General features: G+C 37.2%; 2 protein-coding genes across 2 annotated transcripts in view; one reads left to right on the top strand and one right to left on the bottom strand.

The window, feature by feature from the left end:
* LOC107691671 (cytokine receptor common subunit gamma-like) overlaps positions 1 to 1,848 on the top strand; it is a 10,168-nt gene extending 8,320 nt beyond the window's left edge. The window contains exons 6-8 of the mRNA XM_016490421.1: positions 294 to 393; positions 538 to 634; positions 727 to 1,848. Of these exons, the coding sequence (XP_016345907.1) occupies positions 294 to 393; positions 538 to 634; positions 727 to 975 (446 nt within the window). The 3' untranslated portion in view covers positions 976 to 1,848. The remainder of the gene's footprint in view (positions 1 to 293; positions 394 to 537; positions 635 to 726) is intronic.
* A 423-nt stretch (positions 1,849 to 2,271) lies between these two features.
* The window catches only part of LOC107691669 (ryanodine receptor 1-like), a 72,960-nt gene continuing 63,837 nt past the window's right edge, over positions 2,272 to 11,394 (bottom strand). Inside the window, exons 87-108 of the mRNA XM_016490416.1 lie at positions 9,632 to 9,712; positions 9,396 to 9,484; positions 9,170 to 9,298; positions 8,901 to 9,005; positions 8,426 to 8,431; positions 7,470 to 7,551; positions 6,090 to 7,381; positions 5,919 to 5,983; positions 5,657 to 5,825; positions 5,470 to 5,556; positions 4,953 to 5,204; positions 4,739 to 4,869; positions 4,497 to 4,539; positions 4,273 to 4,409; positions 3,956 to 4,016; positions 3,693 to 3,839; positions 3,478 to 3,612; positions 3,130 to 3,286; positions 2,925 to 2,989; positions 2,732 to 2,832; positions 2,592 to 2,643; positions 2,272 to 2,523 (exon numbers count right to left, since the gene is read on the bottom strand). Coding sequence (XP_016345902.1) covers positions 2,428 to 2,523; positions 2,592 to 2,643; positions 2,732 to 2,832; positions 2,925 to 2,989; positions 3,130 to 3,286; positions 3,478 to 3,612; positions 3,693 to 3,839; positions 3,956 to 4,016; positions 4,273 to 4,409; positions 4,497 to 4,539; positions 4,739 to 4,869; positions 4,953 to 5,204; positions 5,470 to 5,556; positions 5,657 to 5,825; positions 5,919 to 5,983; positions 6,090 to 7,381; positions 7,470 to 7,551; positions 8,426 to 8,431; positions 8,901 to 9,005; positions 9,170 to 9,298; positions 9,396 to 9,484; positions 9,632 to 9,712 — 3,482 coding nt within the window. The 3' untranslated portion in view covers positions 2,272 to 2,427. The remainder of the gene's footprint in view (positions 2,524 to 2,591; positions 2,644 to 2,731; positions 2,833 to 2,924; positions 2,990 to 3,129; positions 3,287 to 3,477; positions 3,613 to 3,692; positions 3,840 to 3,955; positions 4,017 to 4,272; positions 4,410 to 4,496; positions 4,540 to 4,738; positions 4,870 to 4,952; positions 5,205 to 5,469; positions 5,557 to 5,656; positions 5,826 to 5,918; positions 5,984 to 6,089; positions 7,382 to 7,469; positions 7,552 to 8,425; positions 8,432 to 8,900; positions 9,006 to 9,169; positions 9,299 to 9,395; positions 9,485 to 9,631; positions 9,713 to 11,394) is intronic.

The raw sequence follows: 11,394 nt of genomic DNA, 5'->3' as shown, positions 1-11,394 counted from the left end.
CATCAGAGAAGGAATGCCATTCCAGAGCGGAAGTAAATGTTTAGATTTTGATTAAAGATTACCAAAACAAACAATTTTTTTCAGCGGATTAACTTGCACGGATTAATTGTTCACATCAAGACTAGCAATGTGAGCTAGTAAAGTAAATAAAGTCAATGTTGATTTCATGCAGACTTTAGCAATATGTAACTTTTTTTACTGTACAAAAGCATATGTTTGCAAAGATTTTGCTGGATTGAAAAAACAATTATGAAAACTATATCAGTGGCCTTAATGACAACTCTTTTCCCCAGAGAGTCCGATTACCATGTCTGGGACGTCACTGGTGCTGTATATAGCGGGAGCCACAATAATTCTCATCATACTCTCCTGCTTGCTCGTCCATAGCGAGAGGTTTGAAGCCATTTTTTTTTGTCCTTCGACCATTTTTCTTTATTTTAAACATTACATTTTAATTTTCCACAGTAAAATTCTCTTTATCTTTTAATTCAATAGAAGTGTTTTATTTATGATAATTTAATGTGTAACGTTCCTTAGGTTAAGAATCATTTTAATACCAGTGGTACCAAATGCAGGACGACATGTAAGCAATCACCTTGCAGCCCTTTTTGACAATTATAATGGCAATGTTGAGGTAAGCAACAGTTATTCTTTTTTCAATCGTGTACCATCCTTGAATAGTGGTAAAGAGGGAATGTGAGAATGAATCTTTTTTTTGTCATACAGAACTGGCTGTCCATGCCTAAAGATCTGGAGAACGGCTTCAAACCCAATTTCACAGAGCGTGCCTGCCCTGTGCGCGAGTACAAGACAGTGTCCCAGTCCAGCACTGACAGCGAAAGCATCCTCTCAATCCCAACAGAGCTGTCATCAGATAATCAGTGCATGCATAGCTATTCATCAGCCTCCACCATACCTGGATCTGCCGAAACCCCACAAACCCAAGATCAATCGCAAATTGATATTCCAGTCTAAATCTTCATCTTAATCTGAGGCCATTAAAGTTGAGAGTTTATCTTTGAAATTAGAATCTTGATTGAAACGAAAAATATTTCCAAGTGAAAAAGGGGGTTTGCATGTCTTATATAATGATGAATCCCAGTCGAATCTAGTATTGGCATTTTGAAACGTTTTATTTTTTTTATCAACTCAAAACAAGGAATGCTAACCGTTCAGTTGCTTCTTTTTCGTTTAAGCAGGGTAATGTAGTGTTTATAATTGAAATTGTGTTCTTTTTTTGTTTTGTTTTACATAGTTTGGAGTTGGTTTTTGTTATAATAGGTCAGGTGGAGTTGCAGCATAGTAGGCTAGTCATGTTTTAAGGTTTAGGGTCGCTGGAAGGAATGCTTCTATAAGATTAGCGTTTTTGCAAGCAGTGACTGTTGTATCAAAGTGTAAGATGTGTCTGTGATGATAACATTTATACTTAGTACAAAGTAAATTCTAGAATCTGGTTTGCGTACTGGTGGGGAAATCCCATCACCTACAAACCCATGTATTATCAGATTATTTAGCGGAGTGCTATTTGTGATTCTATTTGTAATTATTAGTGTAGTTGCATATATATTTGCAGGAATTACACTTCAACTACACCAGCTGTTCTGAAATGTTATTTTAAGATTATTCTGTTTTTCTAGCCATATATATATATATATATTTGTTTTAAATGTATAGTATCTTTATCATACCATATCATAAAAGGCCCTAAAAAGGCACCTGAAATCTTAAAATTAAACAATGTTGGTAGCATATGTATCTTGATTAATGATCTATTCGGTTTTCATTAGGATTTACTTTTGCACTTTTAGCTTGTTGCTCATCTGTAGTACTCTGCTAAAATGCCACATTTTTGAACAACTTTCAACATACTTTTGAGACTTTTAACATTTAGAATGTGAATTTGCTATTTTAAGATTATTAGATGACTGAAAATATGATGCTTAATGTAATGCTTTTACAATTTCTGAATAAAAACATTCAAATTCACATCATTCACAATGTCTGTGATGATTATTTATATATTTTGATAAAATCATTATTTTTTTCACAGTAGATTTTGATGTTTGAGCTCATCTGGAAGTGGGATGCTTAAACTGCAAGAACATCAAGTACATTAACATCTTCAAATTTATGAAATAAAGATTGTGACACGCTAAAGAATCATTAGAACAGGTCTTAGGCACATGAATATTTTAAATGAGCAGATACTTAAAAATTACCCTTCAAAAAAACTTACTATGAATAAATAGCATGCATTTTGAGTGTAAGGGGGTCTGAATACTTTCCGTACCCACTGTATATGAGTATAATGATCTGGTATTGTGCAAGTCAATAACATTATTACTGTGTAATTTTACATATAACATGGATTGTCACAATTTAAACATCATACTACTGTTAAAGGCTACGAACAAAACAGAAAGACATTTATCCAAGCTGGTCTTCATATTGTTTTCTGAAGCAGTCTCCAGCAGGGAAGAAATCCCAGCATCTCTCCTGGTACATCTTCCACACGTATGATTCCTGTCAAAAACATTATATTTAGATAACTTTTCATATTTATGAATTATGAACATTGTGACACGTCTTACCTGCCCAGTGTGCTCAGTTTCATCCTTGTTGATTAAGTACATCAGGAAGAACCTAATGAAGAGAGAGAGACTGTATAAGATGTCTGAAGATGGAGAGATTTTATAACATAAGAAAGGTGGCAGAAAACCGAATCGCTCACATGTAATTGGCCAGGTTGTGTTCTTCAAGAGTATGCGTCTCAAAGCCATGTGGAGTTGTATCAAAGTAATCACTCCCAATACCACATATAAAGCATTTGGTCTGGCAATGCAAAGCAGAAAAGCAGATACATTGCTAAGCATTTAAAAACGTAATACATATTTTTCTTTATTGAACCGTAAAGATCTCAGTACCTCCATGTCTTCTTTTACTTGCTCTTGCTGGTCTCTCAGCTCACCAAAAGCATCAATGATCAGACCTGTGCAGACAAACACGCATTGAATTGCAGTGCAGTGTTTTCAATCTAATCCAGAAAATGAAATTTCATAGCCAGTCATAAATGTATAATTTAATGCGGTAGATTTGCTAGGCCAAGTTGAATAGAAACATAAGTCTCACCTTGAATGATGGCCAGCAGGATGACGATGACAAAGAAGAAAAAGGTGATGTCGAAAACCACCCGACAGAGTTCATACTCATCCCCTGCTGGGTCCTCAATCTCGTCTCCTATACCTCCACCTGCCCGCACACCCACGTACATGTGGAACAGATAACACTGAGAAGAGAAAGAGCGAGAGATGTGTTGGATTACACAGCAGGTGTTTGGTTAGGGGAGAATTGCAGAAAAAAATGAGCAACCCCCAACAAAAGGTTTTACAAAATGTTTGTTACTGTACAACTCATAAAGACATTATTAGAGAAGGAGAAAAAAAGACACCAATAGTGTTTTATAATGCAGTGACCAACCGTCATCATGTCGTCACACTTCATGTCCGGCTCGTCCTCATCCTCGCTCTTATTGTAGAACTTCCTGAAGAAGTTAAAGGCCACCACAGTGTAGAGGTACACAACCACAGCCAGCAAACCCACAGTCATCATCAGCTGAAACAAGCCAACAGAGTCAACTGGTGTGTAAATTCAGATTTTCAGAACCAGTTTGAGTTTTGTTGTACTGACTGTACCTGTTTTCCGTTGTGTGTGACTGAGGAAAGAATTGTACGCAGGGTCTTGACACCCATTGCGATGTCCAGCAGGTGACAAGCAAAGAAGAAATTGTTGTAATGTCCAAGAAGTGACATAACTGTGTACCACACCAGGTAGAGGAAAGTCTGTAAATAAAAAAAAAAAAAAACACATGAGCCCACTTGACTTGAACTTTGTTTTGCAAAGTCTGCAATTTTAGAAAATACTGTAGATTTTAACACCTGAAGAAAAAAATACTTACATTGTCTGTAAACACAACTCCAAATTTCCAGATCTGATACTTGATGTCAATGGCAGTGAGCCTAAAAGATAATATGGAACGAAAATCTAATACTTGATCTCCTATAAAAACACTGCTTTGACCAGTGGTGTAGTTTTAGGGATTATGTGTTTGGCTGACCAATTGCATACAGGAGGAGCATTTCAAACATCTTTGAAAAATCTGTATTTTTGCAATTCTGTTTGGTGCCACTAGTGGCAAAAAAATAACATGTAACCAAAAATTTATATCTTAAAATGTCACAGAATGATATGTCACTTGTAAAGTATTTTTAATACCATGCAAGCATAGAGTTGTCTGGCTCTTCGGGTTTCTTGTCTGTCTGTTGTTTGCTGACATCCAGCGATGCCAGGTCCATACCCAGCAGCTCTGCAATTCGCTCACGTCCATAAATATCTCCGTATTTATCCAGAACCTTGCCAAAGGAAACAAGAACATCATGGCCTCATAAACACACTAATTTTAAACCTAAACACCAATGAACAGAAAGAATATTGATTACCTTTCGCTTAACAAATTTGTCCCAGTAGTTGGAGGGAAAGGAGCTAAAACAATGATAAAGAGTTTTAATTACAGTTTTTTTTTTAAGAAAAACTATGACCACAGCTGGCTGGGTCTGCTAACACACTTATTAGTCCATCCTAACACCCTAGAGTATTAAAGAGACATAAATTAGGGCCCACATATGTGCAAAACCAGTTTGACCTCAAAACAGAATCTAACTCAACTTTTCTGCACACTTACGGTGTGTTTAGCACCAATCTGTCCCACTGGCCTTTGATGTCATCATCCTCTGGCTGTTCAGTGATGTAAAGGCCATCAAACTCCAGCTTTCTTGCCAGCTCTTTCTCTCTCTTAAAGATGACCAGTGGAATCTAACAGACCACGACATCATGATAACTCAAGTCTGATAATGACACAAGTTCAAGCACTAAAATATAAATCTAGTGGTTCAAACCTTGAGGCAGTTGTATCCAATGATGGATAAGAAAGCGATGATGGTGTGCACAATGGCCAGGCAGGCCAGAGTGGGCTGCATGTATCCGGTACTCTCTTCCAGGAAAAAATACACAGGACCTTCCTCATCATCATCGCCTTCATCCTCTCCACCAGAGCCCTCAAAGTCCTCCCCAGAGCCTTCAAACAGCCCAGAGCTTTCAAACATACCTGAGCCGTCAAACTCATCAGTAAACGGAGGAGTATCAGATACCTTATGTTGTTCCAAACCTGTAGAATTTTAATACAAAGATATTAAAAAAAAAAAAAAAAAAAAAAAAAAAAAAAAAGACAGGAACATTAGATTTTATTTTTACATCTATGTGCGTTTTAAAGTAAAATTATTGTGAGGCATGCCATTTTGATTGAATTAAATTAAACATTTTAACAAAAGGACATATAAACAAGCCTAGAAATCCAAATAAACCACTTATTAAAATGGGACAATTTGTGTGAAAATCTAAAATAGGTTTTCCGACCTTGTAGAAGAGAAGAATGAAGTTCAGGGCGAAGGCGATGAACAAAGACAGGAAACGAAGGTTGTAGAAGTTACGGGACAAACAGTTCTGTAGATGGAAGTGGAGATGAACAGCAAATCAAAACCCGTAAATCGTAACTAAACCTCATAGATTCAAGTTTTAGAAGAAAAATATATATTTCTCCTACCATGAATTTATTTCTTTGAACATCCAATTCATTCCAGAGCTCAAATCCTGCCCCCTTGGCTGATTTCTTTTCCTTCTTGGCTTTGGTGGCTTTCTCAGGTTTTGGTTCTTCTGGTGTCGTCTCAGGCTTGACCTCTGCTTCCTTCTCAGCCTTCTCTCCATTCTCAGTGCTGTTACACACGGAAGATGGTCATTAAAATGGTAAATACATCTAGAAAACACAATACAATGTCCTGTTTTCCCTTCATTTGGGAGTCACTCACTCTGCTTTCTCAGGCTCAGGGAGAGGTTCTTCAATAGGAGGTTGCTCACTTCCTGCTTCTGGTTGCTGCAGCATAAAAAAAACAAGGACCAACATGACACATACAATTAATAATCTTTGTGTAGAAGATTGGTGAAGGAACACAAGGAACCCAGCTGAATAAACACCATACCATTTTCCTTTTCAGTAATGGAGTGCCCTCTGGAGTTGGTGGCTCCACAGGGGTCGTGTCACCCATATCTCCAAGTCCACCAGGTGTATCGATACCAGGAATCTTCCCACCATCTTTTTCCTGGATGTCCTCATCCTCTTCCTCTCCCCCTCCTGCTTCCATTGAGTCTGTTATACCTCCTGTATCCTGCGCCTCTCCGCCCCTTGGTTCTCCCGGTAGGTCTCCATGCACCTCATCCTGTGTGGGATCTGGCATGCTGGCCAGCAACTCGGTGACGGTGATGTTCTTGGCCCCTTCAACTAAACCACCTCCAAAAAGTGTATGCCAGATGAGCAAGAAGAAACCTTTACACACACTGTAAATGAAATGGAGGATGCCCATGAGGATTGTCCATAGGAAGGTAGCAACCCTGACTACAATTTCCTTGATGGTCATCTTCCTGAGCCTACGGTACTGTCTGCGAATATTCCTAAAGGTAAACATGCCCAGGAAATTCATGATGCTTTGGATGAAATCAGCAAAGGCGGAGCTTGATTCTGGCTGGCCCTCCTCTCCACCACCCTCTTCATCTCCACCACCTCCTCCTTCGGGTTCCTCCTCATCGTTCTCTTCTTTCTCCTCCTCATCCTGCTCTGAAATCTGTGAAGCGATATTCATCTCAAAGATGGTGTCCTCACAAAAGTTGACAAAAATCTCCATCTTCTCCGATTCGCCACCTTCGTTGACCACGTCAAATATGAACTGCCGTTTGGACTCTTTGACTTGAGGCATTTCCCATTGCTTACGATTCACCTCACTGATCTCAAAGTAGATTCTCTCGATCTTCCTGCTGGCGCCCATTATCTCGATGCGACCCAAGAATGGGCGGAAATAGTTCAGAACGCTCTCAGCTTGTTCGAGGAAGTTCTGCAACCTGGTATCATGAGGAACATGTTCAGAGAGGTTGGTTAGCAGCACCGCAATGTTAAAACCAATGTCTTTCGCTGGCTCTTGGAACCGACTGGCAAACTCCTCGTAATTAATCATCTCATTCTCATCTGCCTCAGAGCAGGACAATAGGAATTGGATCTCTGCAGGTGTGTACTGTTTCTGACTGTCCATGGCTTTTTGGAAATCCTTCTTGGATATCAAACCTCTAGGGTCTGTCAAATAGTCGCGGAATGCATCAGACGCAACAATGTCCTTCAGCTTGAGGAACATGTCGAAGAATTTAAGGATCATTTCTACATTGCTGGATGACTCCACTAGCATGTCCACCATTTGGCGAGCAATGGTGCCATTTACAACATTACCTGTCAAATACAGAGTCATACAGTGTAATCAAGTCTAGACTGAATGATGTAAAAATTGATGAACATAAATGCAAGATTTTCTTTATACCCTCCAACAGAGACAATAACATGACCACCATATCTTTCTGAAGGTCCAACAACTCTTTCAGAAGAGCAATCTGACTGGAATCCTACAAGAAAACAGAATGACATATTAGCTGTACCATAACATATATAATCTAAATCAGCAGCTTTTATAAAAAAATTACAAAACGTATAATTTATAAAACTAAAAGAATATATAAAATATACATTTTTAATTAAATAATGTTTTTTTAATACACAATGTAAAAAAACAAAAAACAAATGCAATTATAGCAATGTGATTCTTAAAAAAAGGGGGAAAAACTGTTTTAGACATAACAGCTTCATTATTTGTGGGGGTATAACTTGCTGTATAAGGGTATGATCACAAAATAAATACATGAGCATCTTTATAAGAAACGTTACCTTATCAGACTGGTTGAGGATAATCTAAAAAACTGTAACATTTAATGTAGGTTAATGCATGCAGTAACAATAACAGGGGTTAATTACTAGAAACAAAAACACTCCATACACACAAGAGATGATGAAAAAAAAGACATCACACCAAAGGCAGAATTGTAGAAGAGGCAAAACAAAATTCACATAAAGCTAAAAACACATGTTTTTTCTGGGTAATATTAACTGCCATCCATTTTCTCAGGATGTTTGACCCACTTGTTTGCATATTTGGCTTTTTTTTTTTTTTTTTTTTTTTTTTTTTTTTTTTTTTTTTTTTTTTTTTTTTTTTTTTTTTTTTTTTTTTTTTTTTTTTTTTTTTTTTTTTTTTTTTTTTTTTTTTTTTTTTTTTTTTTTTTTTTGCAGAAATTAAGAGAAATTGGCATGTTAAATGAAGAGTACAATTAGATTTTGTGTCAAAAAAGGCCAACTGGGTTCAAACACCTGAATTTAGGAATCTGGAACATAAAGGGGGAAACTCAAATACAACCACTTCAATAGATAAATAAGAGTGATACATACTCTTCCCTGCATACGGCATATGAAAAACAGTTTGATTAATCAGTAAAGCATTGAGAGTAAAAACAGTAAAACATTCCAACATACCAGTCGTTAAAAGTTTGAAAAAGGAATGTAGCATGCTCTTTAATTTAGCTTGTAATGTAATCATTAAAAGCAGTTCTACTATTCATAAGCAACTACTACAACTTAATTTACATGCATTTCCTATTAGCAACTAAAGAAATAAATAAGCCCTTTTAGTAGAAATTAAAACACATTTGTACTGGAGAAAGTGTGTAGATCTACTGAGAAGCTGTACAATATGTTTTTATGTTACATAAAAGATACTGTGATACAAAAACTACTCAAATCAAGATTATTTATACAAAAAACACTAAGCCAACTTCATGTACATGAATGAAAATCTCAACTATGTGATCTAATGCATTCAGATGAAATGTGTAGGTAACAGAGCAATCAAGTTCAGATGGGTTACCTGAGCCAGTTTCATCATCATATGGGCAAACACATGCAGGAAGCCCACCACAGCATCCCATAGGCGACTGTGGGCCAGGGACTGCTGGTTTCCTGTGCAGGGACCCTGAGACAGAAGGACAACTTAAATACATGGTAGATAAGCCTATGATTTTAAAGGAAATTAATGTGCTGAGAACACTGTAAAAAAAAACATGTGGAGACCATAAAATTAATATAATAAATAAAAGGAATATGAAAGTTAATGATCAAAGAAATAAGATGATGTACCTGGATATACTCAGTAAGGCTGTTGAACACCTGTTTGGCCACAGTCATAGCTTTAGAGAAGTTCCTTTTGCCTGGTTCATCTATTATGTCTTTTCCTGAGTAATACCAGTAGAAATCACTGATAGACTCCTGGAAAGAGAAAATAAACATCCACAAACTAATAAGTGTGCAGATATCAAAATTTAAATTCTGAATTAGTCAGTTTTCAAGGGTAAAATGACATCACCTGTAGTCTAAGCAGGTAATCCACTGTACAGATAATGACATTGATGATGGTGGTGCTGCCTGTCTGTGTTCTCAGGTAGTTCTGGAAGTCTAAAGTAAAAGTAAACTCACAGATGGTTAAACATTCAATTTGTACAACAATTACATTCCCTTGAACTTTGGTTCTTGAAATTCACTCTTTGTGTTCTACAGTAAAAAACAACAGCATTTTACTGTACACGAAGATTCAGGACCCACCATTGTTGTGACCCTCACAGAGGAGCTGCAGAAAGCGGAAGAGGTCACAAGTGAACTCATCGTCAGCCATGACCTTCTCACCTATGCGAAGGGAAGGAAATATGTGGAAACACATGACACATTGGTGAAGTTGTCTTTGTGACACTGATCACAAGTTTAGTGTAGCGGCAGTCTGATTAGAACTGAGAAGAAAAAGATAGTAAGTGGAAAAGAGAGTGATTAAACTGCTTAAATCTCTCATGTTATATTGTTAGTGCAAACAGCAATATTTTCGTCCCTTTCTGTAAGAGATAAGCAGGAAATTTAGTTATTTTTGTTTCAATCCACTGCCCAGTTCAGTATTAAGTACACGGACCAAGTTGTCCCACCTAGTGCACTGAAAAATCCCAGAGAGCACCAGTACGCTGCTCACTATATTGACGGATGTCAGTACAGTACAGCCTTGAAAATCACCAGAAATGGAGGACTAACTAATATTTCATAATGGTACTGCTCTTTTTAAAAGCTACAGTAACAATGCACAAAAAAACGATACAAAATGGCAGAATTGAACAATTCGCTTCATTGTGAACTAGGGAATGGAATGAGACAGCCTTTTGCATAATAACTATTTAACTTAGACTGAATTACAGCAGCACAGAATGACACACATTACAGAATCACTTTATACACCAACAACACATATACATAAACTATACACATACACAATAATGTGCATATCTGGTATAACACAGATATAAGAACACTGATATAATCACATATACTGTGGCTCAAACACAGAGGTGGATTAATTACAACATTAAGCTCTAACATAGACGATACTTCAGCATGCAGGACAGACCTACTGCAATCCTAAACCTCAGCTGTGTTTGGATAGGTAAGGTGGTCAATAAACAAATCTAAATTCATGAAAATCACTTTCATTCAAAGCCTTCAGCATGGAATGATCTGTTCACAAATAGCTTCTGTGATAATTCAAGATAATTTGTTGCATAGAAAATTCACAATGTTAAATTGCACCGCTAAACTGCTGTGTGTTAACATAACCTACCATTTTTGGATGAATTATGACCTCAAGCCAATGTATGATGGTGAAGCCAAGACAGAGTTAGATCGTATATGGTTTAATTCATAACCAATGGCAGGATTTGGCAAGTTATATGTATTTGTTAGACGCAAAACACATATTCTAAACTTAAGCATTTTAGTGCCATCATATGAAGGTTAAGACCTTTTTCGATGTAAAAACAAAATTCATTAATGCAAAAAATAAAAATTCAAGTTCTGTTACACTAAATAACTAAAATGCAGCATATATTTATTATATAATTTAACTCCAGTTTTCTAAAGATTAGACACAATGCAGAGTTCTAGAGTTACAGTAGATCTGTTTCAGCACTCAAAAGGAGAAAGAAAAACACTTCAGTCACATTCTGTGTTGGTGTGTATAACTATTATACACACAGTTACTACCCTTTTGGATTTTGTATCATTTTTAAACAATAATTTTGCTGGGTTAAAGGGGTCATATGATGCTGCTAAAAAGAACATTATTTTGTGTATTTGGTTTAATGAAATGTGTTTATGCGGTTTAAGGCCGCGGCCTAGAGTGAGCGGTGGCCGGCTTGAGTGAGCAGAGGCAGGCGGGCTTGAGAACGGCGCGGCTGGAGAATTAGACGAAGGAGTGGCTGGTGGGCTTGCGGCAACCACATGTGACGACCCCGGGCTGGACTCCGCTTCGTCCACGGTGAAAGCCGATCCGG

The sequence above is a fragment of the Sinocyclocheilus anshuiensis genome, unplaced genomic scaffold (assembly GCF_001515605.1).
Source record: "Sinocyclocheilus anshuiensis isolate Anshui unplaced genomic scaffold, SAMN03320099.WGS_v1.1 scaffold186, whole genome shotgun sequence".
NCBI lineage: Eukaryota > Metazoa > Chordata > Actinopteri > Cypriniformes > Cyprinidae > Sinocyclocheilus > Sinocyclocheilus anshuiensis.
This window is presented reverse-complemented; position numbering and strand designations above follow the sequence as displayed.